The sequence below is a fragment of the Scatophagus argus genome, chromosome 24 (assembly GCF_020382885.2).
Source record: "Scatophagus argus isolate fScaArg1 chromosome 24, fScaArg1.pri, whole genome shotgun sequence".
Taxonomy (NCBI): domain Eukaryota; kingdom Metazoa; phylum Chordata; class Actinopteri; family Scatophagidae; genus Scatophagus; species Scatophagus argus.
The window spans coordinates 6,947,016-6,970,426 of record NC_058516.1 but is presented as its reverse complement, the minus strand read 5'-3'; the positions used below and the strand labels follow the sequence as shown (position 1 = coordinate 6,970,426).

The window sequence follows — 23,411 nt, the reverse complement described above, 5'->3', positions numbered from 1 at the left end:
TGGCCAGTCTTCCAGGTCAAATCTGTCCCGTTATCTTATTGGTTTAAAGAAGCACGTGGGCGTCTCTCGTAGGGAAAGAGGCATCAAAACAATTACCAGATATGTGTGGCAAGGTACGGAGCGAATCCGAAGTTTGCGGAAAAGTGGAAATACCTTCAAAATAAAATCGTGAAATATTGGCATCCACGGAACAGCAGTTTCTGAGAATGAAAAAGTAGAACAACTGTAAAACAGTTGCACGGCAGTCACTCATTCTTATAGTACCATCTTTATGTTCATCGTCCGACGTAGCATGGAGTTATCAAAAACGTCCTACAATAGTGTCAGAATTTTATTCTTAAGCGAATATAGGAAGTACTATTTTAACTTTAGTTACGCTAACATGATGGAGCATCGTTCTTGTACGGCAATTTTGTAAAACTTTACAGTGCAGTTTGGCGAAAAATAATGATGCAAACTTGTTCTTTTCGTTAGCCTAACGTTACATTTTCACGGACACGTGCCGGACACGTATCTTCTAAAGCTACGCTTTTAGCGTGAGCTAGCCATGTAATGCCATGCCCGATCATCCATCGGGAGGCGGCTGACAGACCGAGCTAATGAGCTAACTAGCATTACCTGCATACCTCATTAAAGCCAAAGCCAGAGCAGAAAGCTCTTTTTAAAACTTTCTTCGGGACCTTGTACCCGTAGTACAAAACGCTGCTTATAACTGGCGTCATAATGTCTACCTTTTCTTTCACCCCGCTTTAACTATGGCATGTAACGTCTGTGCCACTTGGAGAGACAAAGTTTAAACTTTAACCCCACCTCGACTTTCACAGGTAACAATACCCGCATCTGCATTGACATTCATCCCTCCTTTCTTCACAGTTATGTGTTCCTATTGAGTTTTATTTGAGAAACCAATTAAATATAACATTGTGTTGGTCATATCAGTCTATCTATCTATATGCAGGAGTGGGTCAGATGAAATGTAAATGAAACACCAGAGAAGTGCTTCTGTTTCCAGTTTAATAATAAATGAATAAATACTCTATAATCGTTATTACAAAACAAATCAAATATTGGTTAAGTCAGTATTAACAAAACCTGAGAGGAGAACACATTTGACTTTAGTTTAAAATTGCAGTATTTTTAAAATGTAATCAAGTAATCTTTGACAATATAAGTAATTACACATTTTTATGATGCAATCTCTGTTGACAAATGTTAATTATTTTTTGTAATCTGATTGCATTGTCCCAGTTACACTTAACTTGTTACTACCCAACCTTGGCCACATGAAATAATAGTTTACTGTGTACCCAGACAGTATGATTTTCATCAGGTTTGTCTGCTATGCACAGACAACATGATTCACACCTCTGTGTCTTCTTTTTTGCCCCTACCAGAGAGCACAACAGTCCCTGTTTTCCGTTATGTGGATGTTCATTGCTGTTTTCCTGCTGTGGATGAGATCAGGGAGATGTGCAGAAAAGACCAACATGTCAAACCTAATGGAATATACAGCTGCAGACTTCCATGAGAAATTGCATGCTGGGAAGATGATGTTTATCTTTTTTGAGCGTCAAGGTAGGCTGCTCACTCTGTCATACATGTAAACAGTGAAAGCTTTTCCACATGTTTTCTTGATAGCAGTAATAGGTAATGCAGCAGATAGAACATAAAACATGGAGTTTACAAAAACATACGCCAAAAACTAGTATTAAACTTAAAATAGCTTGTGATGACTGGTATCTGTCACATGCAGAAGAACCATCTGGATATATTAACGTGTATTTTTATTTTGTAATAGTGGACTCTCATATTTTAAGTGTGTAATGTGGACCCAGTCGACAATTGCGGTATTTAAAGCTTTTAAGCCGCTAATGAAGTATAACGTAATTTTTTTGTGTCCAGTCTCTCCCACCATCTCTCTCTTCTTGGTGGAGTTGGAGAAGTCTGCTGATGCCCTGCAGGATTATGGGGTACTGGTTGGCAAGGTAACTATAGTCCTGATAGTGTGTGCTCCATCTGTCAAAGCAGTCGACAATTAAGCTCAAAGTCTGAGTAACTTGGTACCACGTAGTCAATGGATGGTGGAGGTGGCAGCTCAATACCTTTGTTTGTTCTTTCTGCTCAGGTCAATTGTAATAAAGAGCTGGTTCACACGTACTGCAAAGAAGAAAGGGTGCAGCACACAGCTTTTCTGTTCAGGTATGTTGCGTGGACACGAAGGATTCACGTATTTGTGTTTGTCACGCAGAAGACATACGTGTCTTGCACTGATGTTGGTTTAATCTCTCTCGAACTCCCTGCCTGTGTCTTTCTGACAGGGGTGGAAAAGAGTTCCTGGGTTTTGATTTGGACACCGTGTTTGACGTCAACTCCATAGTCTCTGAAGTCCTGTTGTAAGTAAACCCTCCCTCACCATGAAGTTTTTAAGGTCCAGTGCTTAGGATTTATTGGCATCTTGTGCTGAGGTGACTGATTGCGACCAACTGAACATCCCTCGTCTTACCCTCCTCTATGATGAGAGAACAGGTCTGCTCATGGGATTTGTTGACTTTATGAAAAATACAGAATATTGAGCTTTTGTCTCCCTGCCTTGGTCTTCCAGTGCCATTCTTCGTGAAGAGGTAAAGTATGTTCACACAGACACCGACCTCCTCATCATGGAGAAGGCAGCCAGAGGGAAGAAGGATATTGTGCTGGGCTACGTTCGCAGTCTGGGGACACAAGGTAGGGAAAAGGAGGAGAGGATGACATACGTACAGAGGCAACACATGCTGAGGAAAGTGAGAGCGAATGTGGTTGCCACCATCGCTGACACCCCTCCCCGCCCCGTGATAGTGATTATCTGTCTGATGTGTTTAAGGACTGATTAATTGGTGACTCTTGATGGAGGCACAGATTGTCTGAATAATTGATGTACTTTAATGCCCACTCAGATTACTTCTATTGTGTCTGCTGATTGTACTATGTAAGAGCACAGATCGTTGATGGAGACAGCATACGTGTATGGATCCAAATACCAGTTCATCCTTATAACTGGAGGCCCAGTTTTGAAGTCCTTAGGGTAGGTTCTTTATCTTTTTACCTCCATATGATTAGAAACTGTTATTTTTGATTGATAATGATAATTGTCTGTCACTTATATTTTAATTGACAGTTTAATCAAAAGTTTTGATCTCTTTTGTAAATTACTAATCAGTTTTTGTTGAACTGCATTGCCAAATTCACATAAAAATGCGGTCTTACCTGAGGTGAGTGGTATTTTTTGTACAGGAAAAGTTGTATTCATTGCTTCTCCCTCTCTCTTTTTTTTCCTTTTTTTGCAGTTTTAATGAGTTTACTCACTCGTCTCGAGTATGGTTCCTCCACTGTAGACGTCACAGGGAGTTCCTGACCCCAATGACCTCAGACCGCTGCCCGTTCACCATGATGATGAAACCTGTATCCACCCTCAGCCTCCATTCCTTCCTGCAGCTCATGGAGGCTCCACTGGTGGTCAGTGTTATGGAAAGCACTGATGTCCAGTGCTGAAAATGTTTAGCTTATTAATTGATCTTTTTAAGGTTCCTTACCTTAAGGTTGGGGGTTAGTTTATCAACAGTAAAACAAATGGCATTCTTACTCAATCAGATAATTAACATGCAGCACAAGTTCCTATCTAAACCAGAGACCTAGTGGTTCATTGTTGATATCTTAACCAGGGCACTCCCACCTTTTTTAATGCCAAAACTTCAAAAGTGAATATAATATATTAATTTGGAAATAATTGTATGTGTTTCTCCACTGGCAGTCTGAAGTTTACGATGACCCTTCCTCAGTCCCGCCCCCCCCGTTCCCCTACCAGAAGACCCCGCAGGTCTTCCTGTTTTCTCGTCCTGCCACTGCACACCTGGACCTGGACACGGCCTCCACTCTGGCCTGGAGACTCCGTGGCCTCGCCCTGCTGGTGCTCGTACACAGGTACACTTCATTAGTGTGCTTTAAAATTTACTGACTACTGAGCTAACACATCACGCATATTGTACATATTTTTCTTGTACATTTAACATAGAATAAATGTTGATTTAGCTTTTAATTTAGTTTTGCACATTTTGTATCTACATTTGATCTTTAACTTATTGTCCAATGTCTTTCTTTATTATTTTTTATTTTGTTCAATTTTCTTACCATTCTCCCACTAAACAGTCAAGATTTTTTTGGTCATTGTGTCATTAAGTGTGTGTTTGTGTGTTGCCAGGCAGGGTCCTTCAGTGAAAACCCCTGATGACTACAATGCTGCGTACAGGATTCCTGAGAAGGTGTGATGGTACATACATACAAAATTAGATTACACGTTATTTTTACCCGTTTGTGTTTGACTCTTTGTGTGTGTGTACTTCAAGACTTCAGAAGTGAAATATTTGACCTTACACGACGTTGATGAGCTTCTGGAGCTCTTCTCAAATCAAGACAAAGAGGAGATGGAGGAGGCTGAAGAGGGAGACAAACACACGCTGGATAGACCGTTGAACGATTCACGTTTGGGTGAGTGTCTGATGGTGAAATGGAGAAAATAAAAGAGAGGAATCAAACAGCAGCAAAGGAGGGAGAAAATGTGTGATTGCAGGTGTTTCTGTATCTGATGCAGACAAGCTGGACGATGAAATTGTAGCCACTGTGCACGAAAACCGAGGCAACGTGCTGGACATGGATTCAATTACCCAACTAACCTCTGACAACTTCCACGCTGCAGTAGCTGAAAGCAGCCTGACGGTGGTGCTCTTCTACCTCAGATGTAAGACACATTCTGCTTGGTATCCTACCAAGGAGGGGAAGCAAATGAACATAAATAGGAAGTTCAAATAAATGCGCCTGCAGTTAAGTTAAATTTCTGTTTTCCCCACCAGGGGATGCTGTTTCAAAGACTTTTCTCCACTCCTTCATTGAAGTTGCAGAGAGACTTGCAGGTAGTTTATCTTCACTTCACATCTCTCCCTCTGGGAAGGCGTCCTTCAACATTTGAAAACTTCTGCCATATGGTGTGTTCATGAAAACTAGGAATTACCCCTCCTCGGATATTCAGGTTTTATCTTTTGATTGGTTGTAATTATGTATTCATTAAAGTAGTTCCTCATATGCAAGACAGTGGGACATTATGACTAGCAAATGATGTGTTGTTTTGATGAAATGACTTGAACTTGAAGCATGCCTGATAATGTTTCCAGATTCCAAGGTCCAGATGTGTGCGGTCGACTGTGTGGAATGGACCGATGTCTGTGCGGCTCAGCCAGGCGGCTCCCTCCCCATGCCGTTCCAGCCTGTCACAGTCTTCCCCACCGTCTTGCTGCTTCGCCCCCAGGAGTCGGCCCAGCACTACAGATGCATGCTGGGTAGTGAAGCGCTGCATCGCTTTATCATACTGTAAGACGTTTTCTTTTTATCCACAGAAGTGAATTTATCTGTGACATTCTTTTTAAATCAGGAGTTCGAAAGAGGTGGGGGGTCTAACAGACAATAAAAAGCCCTATCAAGTGACTTTATAGGAAATGTGAGATCCTGTGTCCTATGAGTCAGATTATCTTGCTTTCAGTTGTTTTGTTTTTTTTCTGTTTAGTGTGTCTCTTGTAATTCTCACAGCTATATGGAAATACTATACTAAAAAGCTGGAGAATCCCTTTAATTAAATATTATCATTTTAGATTTTAAAGTCACTGCAGTGCTTACTCAAGCAATTACAAGGTAGGCAGCAGTAAAAATGTATTCTGGTGCTTCTAAGATCCCTATATATGATAAGGCAGATCAAGGAAAGAATAACAAGCTTTTTGTCCCTGTAGAAATATTTCTTTTGGACATTGTGACCTCAGCAAGGACAGAAAGTGGTTGAAGAGATTTAATAGCAAAGCATAATCGTAAAAGTAAGATCATGGCACAGATGAGATCAATCAGATGACAGTGTTTGCATTATTAGTAAGCATATTTTCACTTCTGTTTGTTTTATCCAGGAAACCTCACCGTAACCTTAAAAACATTAAATAACTCACTACTTATCTGCACTGCTGCAAACAAACACACAAAGGAAACGCTCATACGTAATGTTGGCCACATGTAAACAGCAGGACATAATAAATTCATGTTGGGGAGCTTTTCTAAATATATTTTATGTCGGCACTTTGCAGTCATTGCTTATACTGATGTACAGTCATGTTTCTGATAACTTGGGAGAAGGAGGAAAAGCTTTTCATATCCTCTAATCTAAGTTTTTCCATCATCACGTCATGACTGAAGAGTAGAATGAGACCAATCAGACCAAGATGTTGTAGACTTTGTCCTGGAAGAGTTATTAAATAGTTAAATGCTTGTTTATAAATGTTTATTTGTTTGTTCATTAATCAGGAGCATCCAATCCTCTCCTGCACTGCTGTTCACCCAAGAGGAAGTGACATCATTCCTTCAGGAAGTGCCTCACCCTGAGCTTGCAGGCTATAAACCTGGCAGAGTACTGGGACTGTTTGAGACACAAGCACACACAGGTTGGAGACTGAAGTGAACCACATCACTTTGAAATATTTTAAAAATATTTCAGAATGTCCCTTCCAGACCTACTCTCTGTGCAAAACACTGCCTCCTCAGTCAGTGACATCATATAATGATGTATCTGTCGTGTTTCTCTGTCGTGGCAGGCGTCTCGCTCTTTACTGAAGCTGCAAAGTCATTGAGAGGAGTGGTGCTGTCTGGACTGCTGACAGAAGGGCTGGCAGAGAAATGGTAACTGCTCTAAATTCAGTCTCGTCATTCCTGTTCCTGTCGTCATTCCCTGAAAGTCACCTTAAAGTGCTTCGCTCAAGCTCTGATATTCACAAATAGTTTCATCTGGATTTGACAAAGGACAATGTGCTGTATTTTCTGAGGTATCTTTTAACTCTCAAAACTGAGAAAAACTGCATGAGATTGATTGACAAAGCTTTCATGGGCGTGTAATTCAATCAGGAAGGCTGAGCAGCTGATCAGAGATAATTAAAATCCAATCATTTATTGATAGGCCATCCCAGTAAATGTGTTATTACATTGTGTAAAGGGTATGGTATTCATTTAATAGTCTTAAAATGAGCTACATTTATGACGTTCAGTGTCTTAAATGCTTAAGTTGCATGTTTACTGTGCAGGGCAGCAGAGCACTCTGTGGATCTTCCTGCAGTGGTTGTGTTTCCCTCTTGGGACACACACACTCATCCGACCACACTGTCTGTGTCCGTCTCTGTCGAAGAGCTGCTCTCACATATCAACACTGCACTGCTGCACCCACTGGTAAAACAAACTGTGTGGCTGTTTGTCTTTCTGTCTTATAAAGGCATGTCTACATTGAGAAGTATGAAACTGAAAGGTTTTTTTGAGTTTGCTAATGACACTGTTCTGTTGCAGTTGATGATTCAGAGTTCAAACTAAATGAACTCTGCCAAAATTGTAAATTCCAGTGTTTCCCAGCACAGATTGTGATCACATCGACATTTAAATCTCATGAAATAAAATAGCTGTAAATAAATGATGTGGATGAAACTTCCTGGAAGTATGTCACAGAAAACAGACACCATATGTGGAGTTTGGATGTGGTTTTCTCCATACATCCAAGGTCAGAGAAATGCGTCACGCCTGAGTTTACATTTGCTCATTTTTTAAACAAATGCAGTGAGCTAATGTGCAGATGGCAGTCTTTAATGCACAAGGTCAGCTCTCTCCTTCAGTGTTTGTTATGCTGCTTTGCACTGATGAATTTGGCTCCAGATCGGTTTCTGGTAAATAGATGAAGCGTAAAAATATTTACAGGCCACTTTTTTAAAAAAAGTCCTAGCAGTAACGAAATCTGCCTTTTGGTGGCGCTGTTGCAGCAAGATTCAGTAAGTCTGTCTTACTGGGTTTTTTTAGTTAAAAACATCACTGTGGTGAATGCGGGTATGAAGTTAGACTAAGTCACACGTTGCCAGTTGTTCAACTAATCAGCGCTGTCAGATCAAACATGCTGATTATTACTGCTTGCAGTTTGGATTGTTAATAGTGTGTGTTTTCAGTCTACTGATGATTTGAACTTACTCAGGAATCTGTTCTTCTCCACCTGCACCCAAAATACTCAAAACCTAACATGCATGTGTTTATCTTTGTATATTATAAATTTGGCAATTGCTAATTCCTCTTCTGATGTGTTTATTAATGTGTGTGTTAGTGATAAATGATTCTTTACACTCTGCTCACGTTATTTAGCTGCTGGCTCTTATATGCTTTGTGCAGACACTGCTACCAGCCAGGTGTAGCAGGTGCAGCAGCAGCAACAATCACTGATGTATGAATCTCAGATATTTAGCAGAAACTGGGCTTTGTGCTGATATTGTATAAGCCAATGACAAACTGTCAGTATACAAAGTGCTTATTTCCTCCTACCTTCCAGCTGCTCCCTGTTAGCTTCCACTGTACATAGATAGTTGCTGTTTGAAACCAGCGTAATGTGCACATCCTCTTTTCCTCTTTTTCTCTGTTTTGATCTCCAGCCTGAGCTGACAGTGGAAAACCTGCCGTCCTTCCTTGCTCTGGGTAAAGCCCTCCTCGTCCTCTTTGTCGGTGAGGAGGAGGACGAAATTGGGCGGAGGCAGAACCAGGCACTGGTGGAGGAGATGAAAGCAGTGGCGGAGTCAGGAGGGGAGAGGATGGAGCGATACCTGCTCTGCTGGATCCACCTGTATGCACATCCGTCAGCACTGACATCCAATCAATTTGTTGCTCCACCCATCCATCATGTGCACAGACAAAAGCACCACTCTTTTCTTTGTTTTATTTTTATACTCTGTTTATTACATAAATAGATCTGTTCTCTTGGTCTGTGTTCCAGCGGCCGTACTCCTGCTGGTATGTCTGTCCTGGGGTCGTACCTGGGCTCTTTGCCCCCTCTCCCTGCTCTGGTCCTCACCCATTTACCCTCTGGAGGTGAAATCTATCAGTACCCCCCCAACACCCCCATAGTTGCCCTCTCTGTCCTACATTGGCTGCAGAGAGTCGAGGATGGGACTGAGTCACCAGCAGGTGAGGAGGAGGAGGAACTTACTTATTGGCTTACTTATTTGGTTTAGTTTGTCATCTGCAGTGCATCTCAGAAAAAATAAATGATGTATAAACAACGCTAACGTTCAGTCAAAAATGTAATAAATCAAGGGACAAATACAACAAAAACGAACATTCACAGAGCAACAGCAGAAGGGACTATAGGTAGGTCTCTTTGCCATGAAGAGGTCATCCTCACAAGCAGCAGTAGTTAAAACAACGACATGTTTTAACTGCAGCAATCACAGTCCTGTCTGCAGTGATTGCCTTCTTACATGCAGTGATTAGGTGACCACCTGCAGTGATGACTTTCCAACACAACGTACGGGTACATTTCCACATGGATGACGCCAGTCAGCACGTTGTCAGCACAATGTCTGCTGAGTGTATTATTTTAATTCTGCATTAAAAAATGGGACACACTATAATGGCATTTAAACCTGACCGATGCAACTTTTGGTTCTGGTTGCTCATTGATTTACATTTCCTCCCATTCGTAAGCGAGTAAAGTAAGTAGACCTGATAAATGCCTAAAATGTAAATGTGAAATTGTTGAAATGTAAATTTTTCATTTGTCTAAAGAAGAAGAATACGGGAAGGAAATGCAGTCATATTTTTACCAGACAGATACAATATGGAGCAGTGGGTCTGTTGAAAAATGCCAAGCATTGAAAGATGTGAATGACTTCACATGGATAAAATAAAAAAAAAAAAAAAAGATAAACGTGTGACAGTTATGTGGAAGTGTGCAGTCAGGGAGAAAATAGTTGGTATTGTCTCCCCTCTTGACACACATGCAATGCCACATGCTCCCAAGGTGTATAGAGGTTAAAGAAGTGTGTCTATGCTTTTAAATTATTGTGCAGTTCTGCTGGCCCTCAGACAAGCCTGTTGATCAAACAGCGACAGGATCGAACTTGTGCCGTTCCTGTCTGAGGAATTTTAATTTTCTGCGCAAGAGGCTTTTAGTTAAGCAGCCACATGTATAATGAATGCAAAAGAGTCTTTAAGGTCATGATTGTTCAGGTAACTTGGGCTGTCCAAAACCATTAACCTTTGGCCTTTTGAACCCTGTAGTTTATGGATGAAGACAAGATACCAGCTGTGACTTGTCTCTGTTTATCTGATCCAAAGATTGTCGTCCAGCACATTCCATCCATTCTCCACAAACATCTGCAATCTTTGGAAAGAGTGTAGGCAGTGGCTTTAAACTTCCCATTTTTACTTCCTGGGACTACATCTCCTTGCAAAGCAGTTTTTAAAACTGTGTGTATACCTTATCAAATATCTGCAGCTTGTAACACGAAAGGCTTTTGACTTTTCCTAACAAAAACTGGACTCTTGGACTCTCTGGGCTGAAAATGACCTTTCAAAATGTTTCATTTGAGTAATTTCTAGGATAGCTTGAAATTAGCCACTGCTTAAAATCCAAGAATGTATAAAATTTATTATATTAACTGGTAATTGTTTGTTTCATAATTACTGCATACTTTTGATCTTCGGTGAACTCTGTGGTTAAATCTTCTTTAAATAAATAAAACCATAAACCACAAAAAGACACAGCATCTCCTTCAGGATAAAATAAAATATTTCTCAGTAATAAGAACCAGTTAAAACTGATTTATCCTTCCGCTGGGTGAGGTCGGTCACATTGTAATTACAGATCTCTGTCTCTGTCCTTCTCCACAGGGATGTTGGGTGAGGACAGCTGGCCTCCTGCTGTCGAGTTCAGTGACATTCTGAACTTCATGGACATGCAGCTAACTCCTGAAGAGGACGAGAAGGTGGATGAGGAGGAGGAGGAGGTGAACGTGGAGGAACACGTGGGGGCAAAAGGATCGACTGGCACTAACCCCTACAGTCACTCTGAACTGTAACAGCCACTGATTAAACATGATTGTGTATTGATTTTGGCTTCAGTTTTTTTTTCTTTTTTCAAGTATTATTAGACCACATTTGTCATAATATTATTGAATTCAAAATTGCAGTTCATTCTTTCCTTCTTAATTTTATGATTTTTTTTAATCCACAAAAGAATCTTTCCAGAACTAATAAGGCCTGTCGATCCTAATCGGTCATATGATCAGAGCGGCTTTAATGCTGTTAAACGTGGAAATTGAAGTGACTTCATGTGAAGGATATCTGTGTCCTCAAAATGTCTTGGATACTATCATGAGATAGTTTTTCCCATTGTTCCACCTCCTCTCTCGTAATAACAGGGGCATTATGGGACGACTGTGTAATTTTTCCCGGCAGATCAAAGCAGGTGGAATAGGTTAGTCGGATTTGTCTGTTTTTAACTGTGGCTGTTTCAGATGTGGTTTCTGGGACCATGAGATGTTTGAATCAATTAGTATCTCAGTTAAAAGGGAACATCCGTACTAAGAACGTACTGAAAGGTCTGAAGGGCTCCTGGACTGTGGTTTAGGGCAGATTTTCCTTTGAACTCAATCTTCAGCTTCAATTTCTCTCCAGTTATTCTCTTTGTATGAATGTGTCTACAGCCTGAGCATATGTTTATCTCAGCAGAAATGACATTGGATGCATTGGAGTATGATAGTAGGCGTACTGGGTGCGATACAGAAAGCATTAAATATTTGAATTGCTATAATGAAATACAGTATTTCAGCAGTCCCATGTTTTGAGGCACACTAGGGTTTAAATGTTTTGTTAAGTCTTCTGGACCACAGATATATACATTGTACTAAAATGATTTACATAAAATAATAATAAATAAAGTCATTATGCACAGTCAATGGTCCAGATACGAATGTAAACTGCAACTCGACACTCGTGAAACAGCGCCTCCCTTTTATAATGGCCTATAAATATCAGTCTGTGTGGCCGCAGACGGTATTGCACCCTTGCCAAAGTACCGAGAAGAAGCTAGGTGAAGTTGATTAGAAGGTATTTGTAAGCTATTAAAGAAGAAGCTGTCACTGTAATACCACTGCAGAACCGTGATTGAACACGTGTCCGGTAAAGAAACTGAAGTGAAGTGAGAACCCTGTCACAGTCTGGCCTCACAGCAACAAAAAAGTGTTGGCAATACTTATGAAGAGTGAGAACTACTTAAAGTGCCGCTAACGATACCAACTGCCTCGTTTTAAAAATCCTAGTTAAGCTAGCTAGTTAGCAGTCATGAAGAGAGAAGATGAGAAGTCCACAATGGCTGCCAACATGAATACTTCATTTAAATGAAAAAAAGGAAGATTTGGACTTCAGATAATGTGAGTCAGACACACTATCTGTCTGTCTGTCTGTCTGTCTGTCTGCTGGTCCCCGCCTGTCTTTGCTAGCTCTCTTTTGCTAGCTTTACTAGCTGCACTTAACGGTTAAACAGCTCTTGGCGGTGTGTGTGCCCAGTATAACAGTGTGTGTATATATATATATATATATATTCAGCTATTTGCTGTGTTCATGTTCATATCATGGAGACTGGTTGAGATACTGTTTATGTCTTCACTCACGTACTGACTTATACGTGATATGTTTGTGTGATTGTGACCCTGTGCTCGAGTTTCGCCATGCTTGTTTCATTGATAAATTGTTGGCCTATAAGCTGCTTTTTGTCCATGTTGACTAAGTTATGTATTTTATTCATGCATTGGTACCTTTTGATGTGAATGTAAACGTTTTGTTCTTTCAGGTATTCTATACTGACTTGTACCTCTATATTAGGCTATAAGCTTTGTTGTTCTGTATATACTGTGCAAACGCAACAGGTAAGAAACGTTTGTGTGATGTGGGTCATCATCTATTATGTGCATTGTCTCTTTTTGCTGTGAACTTAAATCCCTGTGGCAGGCCAGATTTAAGATCATATTTGAATTATTTATTAGTCAAGGGCCATTTGGACATGAATGCAGGCCAAAATAACAGCCAGAAAGCAGTTCTCAAATAGCAAACAATTCTTGTCTTGGAGTTTTCCATCATGAAATCAGTCTTTCAGTTACGGTGCACTGTCCAAGTCGATCAGTGTCAAAACTGTAGTAAGCAGAAAAACACGATTAAAAGCCAAGGCCAAGCAAATCGGTGTGTGTTACACATCACAGATGGCTGCCTTTCGCCATTCAGAATCTGTTTGAATTCCTCAGTGGAACCAGTGATTAAAACAGGATTAAATCCTGAGGCGATGTCTGGAAAACACATTTTTAAACAGACTGATATCACATGGTTCTGGGTTTAGAGAGCTTAACTGATCTCAGCTTCTCATGTGTCAGCTATGTAATGTATGGCAGTGCCAGTGTTGGCTTGAGAAAGTGAAGTAACTGTTGTCACTGACTTTTAAAAGTTAAGTCTCCTGCTGTGTTGACAGCTGTTTCAGCCAAACTGAAAAGGAAATCAAACACATGAGATGATGGTGTGGCTGCCCAGTTAGCCAGATAACTGTGGCAGTAATCTGTGTAGCTGCTGACAGTTGGATTAATGATGACAATTTAACCGCGTACAGACCAATTTCACAGTCTGCTTATGGCCCAATATGGCACCACAACCTACTGTAAGGTGCTTTTAGAAAACTGAATCTTGTGAGCTGAAGAAGCTGAAGTTTCTACAAACAAAAAAAAGAAAAACCTCCAAAAATTGAATATGTTTCCTGAATGCACATACCTTCCTGCATGTATTTGCAGGTGTTTTTTCTCATCTTTTTAATAAGTTCTGGCCAAATAGTTTATGTCTGAATCACACTCTAAACCTGAACATGTGAGTCTATCACACGCACACACAGACAAACATACAAAATAATTGCATTTGCTCCTGCCTGGAAAACTTGAGTCAACATAATCAGTCAGTTGGGAAATGATCCAGCGTAGAAGATGTATGTAACTAGATTGTAGACCAACCCGCTGTCCCTGTGTTACTTGTGAGTTATGACATTAATGTAGGCAGACCATGTGTATTATTCAATTTCTGTGAGACATAACGCACACACATACAGAGTAAGCAGTGTGCTCACTGTTAACCTTTGCAGGCAGTTTTGTGTCATCATTTGTTCATTCTTCACCAACTTGTAACTTGTGATTTTTGTTTCACCGGTAGAAGTAATTATAAAGACAGTACATCAAGTTTTTGGTTCACTGCTACTCATCAGCTTGGCTCAATGCTTACATTGCCATATATTTTACTGACCGAAAGCAACTTATGCTAGTTGAGCAAAGGGCCACTTTCGCATAACATTTTGAATAGTTTCAGTTTAGTTTTGCATAACACTGACCACATCAACTGGTTTCAACCATCCGTACAGGAGCCATACAGGAGATGAAATCAAAGGCAAGAGTGCAAGTCAGCACACATGCAATCTTGTGCATAAAGGAATCTGGCTTGATTACAAGGTCAGTTTACGCAATCATGGAGACTTGATGGCATAATAACACAGAGATGCACGAGTGTGAGAATGCAGAAAAGATGAGATGATGGGGAGGCAGAAACACAGCAGAGCCATAAGAGGGCTCAGTGTGTCTGGGAATACTGATTTCTGTCTCCATATGAGCCTGCTTGTGTTTGTTGGGACCAGGAGGGCTTACCTGTGCGTAGGATCAGATGATGATCCTACACTATGTACATGTATGTGCCTCTCATGTGTCAGTGTTATTAGTCCAGTTTTTGGATGTACGTCATTGATTTGTGTGTGTGTGTGTGTGTGAGAGAGAGAGAGACACACACACAGATGATCCCACAGATGATCCCAGCCATCCAGAGGCAAGGTTATAGAGAGACGGAGTTGCATTGGGAATACTTTCAGAACAAGGCTGTGTGTACTGTGTGTGTTTGTTTGTGAACTTTATCTGGCTGTGTGTGGGAATATATATACACCATGATTGTGATAATCAAATTCTTGACCATAATTGCACTAAAACCCCTTCGGGATGTCCCTTAATCTGTGTTCTCACAAACACATACACACACAGAGGATTTCATTGCCCAAGCCAGGTTGCATTTCGACATGACAGCACAAAAGAAAATATTTAAAACAGCCATGCAGTTATTGAAAAGTAAACGTTCTACAGAGGCCATTAAACTCTGTTGAATATTATTTGCATAACTGCACAAGTTGAAGTGGATTATTCTACTTTATCACTTGCTGGCAAACATTCAAATAAGAAATGTTCATTCATAGGGAAGTACATTCTTATGAAAAGCTAGGAGAAGCCTCAGCTGTCAGCTACAAGGATTTGAAGAGGTGATGTGGGGTGATAGTGCTACGACACAGCTGTGTGGTTATCTGAAAAGGATGTACTTCCTCCACAGTACCTGTTTGGCTTGTGACTTGTGCAAGAAAGTTTGAGTGTTATTTGCCATGTTTGTTCCTCCTTTTGAATTCCTGAATGCCAGATTGAGATTGAAATCATTGTATATCATTTAAGATATTTTCCTTGATTAATAACAAACACACTAACATACACTCCACATTAAAATGTCGGCAAGACCTTTGTTATACATGTTATGTACGTACATTATTCCAAATGTTTCCAACAATATTCAAACCCAGAGACATCTGTAATTTTATTCATGGTAACAATGGGTGCCATTTTGTCAAGTTAAGTTAAGTCAACAAACTTAACATGAATAAAACTTGACCTAAAAATAAAAAGTATATACCATATGCAGGGGGAAGAATGAGTAGTTGTAGCGGAGATTTGATGTTAATGACTGAATGTCTAATAATACAGATTATTTTCGGCCTTGTGGGGAAGCCAGTGTTGTCACTGTGGTCATCAGGAAGTCAATGAATCGGCTCGTTATGACAAGTGCATGAGTGTGTGAATGTGAGAGCATGTCAGACTGTTATTTTATTAATATGTTTCATTCATCAGCTCCAGAGGTCACTGCTAATATTGGCCAGCTGCCAATGGTGACACACTGTGTTGCTATGGAAACCATTTGACACCATTTCCTGTCTTTGTGCCATAGGGGAGAATGATAAAAAGGAATTAAACCATGAAGGGCGTAGGGACACAGATGAGTCAAAATGACATAAGCGTTTAAGGTCAGATTTTGCTTTTAATATCATATCTATGGAGAATTTAATCACATATTACCGTGTAGCCTAGTCATGACTGCTGGCTAATACAATGACATGGTTACTGTACAGTAACTCTATTTAAAGTCCTGCATCATTATGAACTGGAATTCTGCACAATGAAAATTGTTTGGGGAAGATTGGTGCCGAAGTCATCTCATGAGGTCTTATTAAACATCTAACTGTTTGACCACCAGCCGCATTAATGCAGAAATGACTCCCTTGTTCCCTTTTTCTTCACTCACTGTGTAACTGAGAGCATTTAATTCAGATTTCACACTTTCACAGAAAGGCATTGTGGGATTTTTAGTAGAAAGTAGCGTACTTAGTGCCGTGGACGCTACTCAAAACTGCCTTTGGAGCACACACCACGTTTCCTGTAGAGCTTTATAGTGGAGGCGCCTCATCTGAAAAGATCACCTCAGCTGACATCAGAAAATATCATTATCTTTTTGTCGAATATAAATTTAGGTCTGTGGTAGTGCCATCATAGTCGGGTCCAGCCTGAATGAATGCTCACCCTACAGTTGCCAGCTCCTCCAGCTCTGAAATGCATACTGTGTACAGATCCGTTTCCGTTTTTCTTTTTCTTCTTCTTTTTAAACATAATATAAAGGTTAGCTTCAGGGAAAATGGGCATTTATGTTCATATGTTCAGATCATACAGCAAAGCTCACCTGAGCTAATTCAGAGTTAATTTAGGAAAAAAGTGGAAGCACTCGTCCTTCATATTTCTTGTTATATGAAACGTTTGTTTCAGAAGTAGTAGTGAGCAAAAGTCTCTGAAGCTGTTTTATTTATTTACACAAAGGTCCAAGTGCAGCATAACTGCATTTACTGTATGCACTCAGCCAAGAGAGGGAGCCAGAAACATGATCGTGGTGCAGTACACCAATAAATTACCATTGTTAGAAATGTTTCTGATTGTTTTGTGAAGAACCTGTACACATAAAATGTTTAATTAGTGTTCATCTTCAGAAACATGTTGTCATGTATAGCAGTATATAACAGTATGCAGACTTAATTGTCTGCTTTGTTTCACTTTGACTTCCTGTGACTCATAATGTGTTGAAATATCAAGGACTGCAGTGAATAGAGTTGATCCTATGAAATGATTTTGTGTTTTTTCACTTAAATGGATTTATTGGATTTTCCTTCGAGCTACAAACCTGCTTTGAATTAAAAAAAAAACAAAAAAACAAAAAACACGGCTCTCAGCTAAGGAAACACTGACATTCGGTGAAATGTCACCGAATTAAGTCACCAATAAAATGGTGATTTACATTAAAATCTTTGTCATAACTTGAGGGCAGCTGCAAGGTTTATATTTGATAGGGAATACATTACAGCCTTGACCCAGGACTCTCACATACTGAGAGTCAGAGTCACTTTTATTTAGATGTGTGTGTTCATCATAGTACATGTATTGATGTAAAAAGCAACAGAATCACAAATGAATATTTATGGTTATTTTTGGCATCTTGTTTGTGCAGGTTCATATTCTGTGTGTGTGTTTGTGTGTGTGAAATCCATCTAGGAGAATGATATCTGAGAAGCTTTTATTGGGTCTGTTGCACAATTCTGGGAAGAGAAACACAATAGGCTGCCATGAAGGAGTAGATGTCAGGAAATTTGGTGTTTTCGTGTGTGGTGAGAGAGAGGGAATATGGCAGATGGTAACATGGCTGTGGACAAATCCTCTTGCACTTTTCCCAGATTTGGTCTTTCTTATCGTAATATTTCTCACAAAACTGTACTGTTGCCAGTTTAGGAGAGACGTCTAACTGGGACCAGCAAGCAAAAAACAGATTGTGTTTTATAAAAGAATAAAATGATGTTTTGATGTTGATGTTTTGAATAGTATTAACCCTTGGTTGGTTGTTGCTACTGTACTCTGTCCTTTTATTTAATAACAAGGTCTGCTGATTAATTTCTAATGAAAATTGTCAGCTGCTGCTGCCACAGACCATGAAAGGATGCAAATCTCACATGTAAACAAAATCTCCAAGCTCTGATTCCCTTTCTTCTTGTTAGGTTTTACTCTGAGGCAGATCTACAAAGTACAGTGGACAGAGTAAAGAAATGATGAAAAGAGTGAAAGCGTCTCTGTGCTGCCTCTTGTGTGCTACAATACAAAGAAATTCTCTCTCCCCCTTATAGCTCCTGGGAGATCTACAATGCAGTACCTTTTAGCACCTATTGGAATAGTTAACAAAAGCTCTGTATGTGTGTGTGTGTGTGTGTATCGATGGAGAGTTTGGACAGGTGAACAAAGGCAGTGTGAACCAGTGTTACAGAGAGGAAGATAAAGTCTCGCTGAAAGCTGCTCTGTTATTTCAGAGATTTTCTGCCACAACTGCAGCCAGAAGCAGAGAGCTTGAGGTTTTGTTCTCCTTCTCTTGGCTGTTTAAACAAAGGAAAATTGGGAGCCACGTACTTTTTCTTTCATCAGTTCTTGTCTGGACCCAAAATCGACCAGACATCCCTGAAATTAGTAACAACAACACAGTGGTATAACTTCAGAAGAATGCATGGATCCCAGCTAAATGATGGACATAAGACAGATGTAGCTGATGCATGTTTAAATGTAGTAAGTATTAGATCCCAACAGAAATGCACAGACTATTCAAACTCAGTATTTGTTGTATACTCTTGATAGTTATTTCAATCATTTCTTCAGTGCTCTTGTAAGAGAGTAAAACCCTGTTTGAAATTTAAATTAAACTAAATGGAATTTGTTCAGTATTTGCACACAGGAATAAAATAATCTTGTATCACATGACTGATCCCTCTTTGGTTTGGGTTTTCTCGGTTCTTCACTTCGAACTCTTTCCCACAGTCATTTCACCTGGGACTGAGGGCCTTCGGCTATTTTTGGGATTCTTTCCCTCTCAAAACCACCAATTTCAAGCATAAGAGACTCTGAAGTGAAACAAAGAGAAACAGGAAGTTGTCATTGCATTGTTCTGACAACGCATCATCATGTGTGTTTTATGTGTGTGTGTGATCCAAGGCACTTACTCCCTGTCATGGATTAAAGTGTGTGTGGAGGCTGATCTTTATTAATTGATTGAGTCATTTTCACAGCTGCTGTCTTCCACTAATCGGTCAGCTTCTCTAAATATTGTTGTGTGTATTGTTGAAATGTATTTATATTATCATTATTGTTATTATTATTGTTAATAATGTGATGACATTTTATATATACATTTGATGGGCCCTTGCTCATTATTTTATACTGAATGATTGAATGAATGAATAAATGCTTGAAGATCATTTTACGACGTTTTATTTTCGCCTAAAGTGTGAGTTCGTACGGCTGATGGACTGATGGATGTTCCACATTCTGTTCAGGAATATGAACTACCCTGATCAGTCCATTAATCAGTTTGTCGAACCCAAGGAAACTGTTTTGCTTAACGCTTCCAGCCATTTCTCAGTCAGGAAGGTCAAACGTCCACTGGTTCCAGCTTCTTAAATGTAAAGATGTGCTGCTTTTCGACAGATTAATTGATAATGAAAATAATCAGTAGCTGCAGCCCAAATGTACAACAAGTGCAAATATTTCACCCACATCAGGCAGTATTTATCAGCTGTTTTCTGAAAGCTGTTATTATCGATATGTCTTTATAAACAACGGCTCAAATGACTATAGCTGACTATAGCTGTGTCCCAGTTCAGGGGCCGCGTCCTTCAAAGGCTGCATTTGACCGATTACAATTAGGAACATTAGGCACTGGTGCTATTTTAAACATAAGTATTGTGATTCAAGCCACTCAAACAGCTAATGATACAAGCAAGGCGACAGGCAAGGGGGAGCTGTGGATGTTGGCAGTAAATTTCACTTACGTCATCTACAGTCTCTCAACTTATGGCTCAAACTACAGAATGAGAAGCTCTCAGACAAAAATCTTGAATGATGGATGACTGACTTTTATTGGAGTGGCTCAGAGCTCCTCCTTTCATCTCATGTCTCCTTTATTGTCTTTTTGTAAATGACTCCTTCATTAAAGTGCTTCAGTTTAGCAAATGTTTTTTCTTTTGTTCATGCATCAAGTTTGAAGAAAGGGTTATAGGTAAGGTAAGGTAAGCTGAGCTCGGCTGCTGTAAATCTCTGTGATAAACTTTCAAACGTGGAGAGGTAAACCTTTTAAATTCTCCAAACATGGACCTTCAGGAGCAGAGAGGTTTGATTTCACATGGCTGCCAGGCTCTGCTGCTGTTATTGAGCTGTTGGTGCTGCTTCAGAGTGCAACCTGCAGTCTCTTCTGGGTTTGATCCTCTGATGAGTCACAGAGTCCATCCTGTTGAAGTGACCTCTGACCCTCTTTCAGAGAGAAAGATGAGACTGACTGATCTGATAATTCTGGTGTATTTGTTCTCCTGGGTGTTTATTTGTACATGACTGATGTTGCTCCCTCAGCTGCAATAACATTATATGAAGCATGACAGATTAAGATATCTCCTACTTGGAGCTTTCCAAATTCAGCATGGATTAAAAGGCACTTGTTTTTACTGGAAGCTAATTGCAAAATAGGGAGGGAGAGACCCAGAAGAGGAAGAGCGGAGGTCAGCATTCCTGCTGCTCCTCGGAGACTCAGACACATAGTGCAAACAGGACAGAAGCATCACAAAGCAGCAGAAAGCTCAGGGTGAAGCAGGCAGCTCTGTCAGAGCTCTGTTTACTGACCAGAATCACTCAAGCTGCTTTCACTTTGACGTGGTTTACAAAGCAATTAAATGCCTTATCAGAATGTGGATAATAATTTGAAGATCATCACTCCTCGTTCTGACACGCTCATCCTTATCTGTTCTTAACAGGCTGTTCAGATTATAACCTTCAGTTCATTTCCATCCCTTATTATTTTATATTCCACAGGTTTTCCTGGTCATAGACACATACATTACACAAATATATCACGTGTGTACAAGTGAGAACATTTCGGATTGATGGTTTCTGCCTGTAAGCCAGAAGGGTCTGTATAAAAAACGCAGAAAAGGACCTGGACCAGATTTATAAATGATGTATGCGCACAAGAAACAAGCATAGGCCATTTTCATAAACTGTGATTATTAAAAGGAGAAAACAGAGAACATTTTTTTCTTTTCTGCTCTCCAGAGGCACACTTGTGCACTTAACTTTGAGTCTTAACATCTGTTTGATCAGTAGCATCATCCTTTCACTCTTTATGATCTTTTCACTGCATACTTCACTGTGAGGTCTCTTTGGATGTGAACTCTATTGACTGCCTTAATTACCTTATTGCCTAATAATGTCAGCTGAGATATCAAGATGAGATGTCAATTATGGTTACAAGCAATGAATTAATGCTACGTAAAAAGCCACAGGAGTGTTTCATGGTTGTAACTGCATTGAAAGGTCGAAGTCAGTACAGCTACACATCTAGAAATACTGAATTTTTCTGACTTTTGAGCGAGTTTTAGTCTCAAATCTTCATCTGAATCTGGCCCCAGCTATTTCCTGTATGGTGGGAGTACTGCTGTACTCTGGTGAAACATATTAACACAATTAGTCTCTGCAGTCTGGATCACATCAAAATCCGTGCTCCTCATCCAAAATAAGTTTTACAGGAAAAGATGATGCATAGTTTCAAACAAAAGTTGTGTCCATATAAGTAATAAAGTTCGACTGTCAAACTTTCCCAGATATTTTGTAGAGTTTTTGCTTGCTTTTGAAGCATTGAATGTTGTTGTTGTGTTTGCAGAGTGTTTCACATCACAGGAACGTTTGTTGTTATTTGAGTCACATGTGGTCAGTGTTGGCATTTTGTTATGAAAATTAAAGGATGTGTATGTATAATTTTGTAAAGAAGTGATGAAATTTATCTTTATGTCATTAGAAATGACCGTGCATGTTTGAGTTTTACTAGAATCAGATCCCAATACACCCTTTGTTGTTTTTTTTTACAGTACTCCCTTTTTGAGGAAAATAGGAAGAGACAAGGACAAACAAGTGATGAAGATGATGAGATCATCAATTAAAACCCACTGTTGGAGAATCTAAGAATAGTTCGACATGGAGAATTTATGGTGAGTATTGGAACTTATCAACTGCAATAATAAGACAAGACAAGACAACTTTATTTGTAAAGCCCATTTTTACAAGCAGTTTGTCTCAAAGGGCTTTACATAACATCATACCAACATCCTCTGCCCTTAGACCCTCACATCGACTAAGGAAAAACTCCTAGAAAATCCCTTAACAGGAAAAAATGGGAGAAACCTCAGGGTGAACAACAGAGGAGGGATCCCTCATCCGGGACGGGCAGACGTGCAATAGATGTTGTACAGATAAGTAAGTAATCAATATGCAGTTGTGGTGTCAATATGATACATCACGCAATTGCCACCTATGGGACAGAGTGAATGTTACCCATTTATATACATAAATTATATGTAGCTATGTTTTACTTTTATTTTGAAGGAGTAAAGGTGAAAAGCCTCTGAGCAAAATGCAGCATAGCTTTTCTGACGGTCCTTGCGATGTGCACAAATGTGGGCTGAAATGAAGTAGCCGCACTCTAAAGCAGCACAGTAGGTTTCAGTTATCTGATGGTTATTGGAGTATGTGTGGTATTTTAAAAAAAGTAAATGAAATTTACAGAGCACAGTAAACATCAGAAAACCACCAGCATTAACACTATTTCTCTTTATTATATCTTTATTATTAACGGCAAAATGAAAACTGAACAACCAGCTTGGACGTTTGTCTTGGCTGTGATTTAATCCCAGCATAATCTCATGCTAATGCCAAGGCGAACACCGAAAAGGCTGAGCTCCTCTGTTTGGAAGTGGTAGTTTTAGGTTTGGCGTTGTGATTTCTCGCCGTCTAATCATCAGAGATTTCAGAGAAGTTTCCTTCAAACTGAGACAGCAACATGAGACCCAACATGGGAATTTCCTAAGTGGCTGAATTGATTTATTAATGAGGGCTTGTCTCTAAATATCATCTTCTTTCATAATGTACCTAATGCACACACACTCACACACGTACACATATTCTGTTGTCAGCATTTGTCAGCATTTAGTAACATTTGTGGGCATTAAGAGGTTTTTGCTGGATCAATATGGAGAAAAGTTCTGCATATTTTATCCAGAAGAGTCTTTTCATATAGTTCTAATTCTCTTAGACACAGAAAGGGTCAATACAGTGTGCTCTGTGTGTGTGTGTGTGTGTGTGTGTGTCTGGGTGTGTTGAGGTATATGAACTTGCAGTAGAGAAAACATCCTCCTCTTTGTGCCTCTCTGTGTCTCCTCATGTAGAACCTGGTAAACATCCTCCTCTGCCTCTGTTTTTCAGAAATGTCCC

General features: G+C 39.8%; 1 protein-coding gene across 4 annotated transcripts in view; it reads left to right on the top strand.

Moving 5' to 3' along the window:
• Nucleotides 1-23,411, top strand: part of txndc16 (thioredoxin domain containing 16) — a 56,326-nt gene that overhangs the window by 5,909 nt on the left and 27,006 nt on the right. The window contains exons 1-22 of one of the 4 annotated variants that reach the window (XR_006842791.1): nt 76-824; nt 1,395-1,575; nt 1,903-1,985; nt 2,126-2,199; nt 2,319-2,393; nt 2,603-2,724; nt 2,971-3,061; nt 3,324-3,492; nt 3,788-3,957; nt 4,235-4,295; nt 4,380-4,521; nt 4,625-4,771; nt 4,884-4,943; nt 5,202-5,397; nt 6,370-6,506; nt 6,657-6,741; nt 7,140-7,281; nt 8,514-8,701; nt 8,852-9,042; nt 10,750-12,290; nt 22,013-22,132; nt 22,263-22,397. Coding sequence is in view for 1 of the 4 variants with exons in the window: in XM_046382887.1 (XP_046238843.1) it covers nt 1,395-1,575; nt 1,903-1,985; nt 2,126-2,199; nt 2,319-2,393; nt 2,603-2,724; nt 2,971-3,061; nt 3,324-3,492; nt 3,788-3,957; nt 4,235-4,295; nt 4,380-4,521; nt 4,625-4,771; nt 4,884-4,943; nt 5,202-5,397; nt 6,370-6,506; nt 6,657-6,741; nt 7,140-7,281; nt 8,514-8,701; nt 8,852-9,042; nt 10,750-10,937 (2,502 nt within the window). In the remaining 3 variants the exon portion in view is untranslated. Of the gene's footprint in view, nt 1-75; nt 825-1,394; nt 1,576-1,902; nt 1,986-2,125; nt 2,200-2,318; nt 2,394-2,602; nt 2,725-2,970; nt 3,062-3,323; nt 3,493-3,787; nt 3,958-4,234; nt 4,296-4,379; nt 4,522-4,624; nt 4,772-4,883; nt 4,944-5,201; nt 5,398-6,369; nt 6,507-6,656; nt 6,742-7,139; nt 7,282-8,513; nt 8,702-8,851; nt 9,043-10,749; nt 12,822-18,337; nt 18,958-22,012; nt 22,133-22,262; nt 22,398-23,411 lie in introns of those variants that run through there. The other 3 variants (XR_006842790.1, XR_006842789.1, XM_046382887.1) reach the window with 3 other exon arrangements.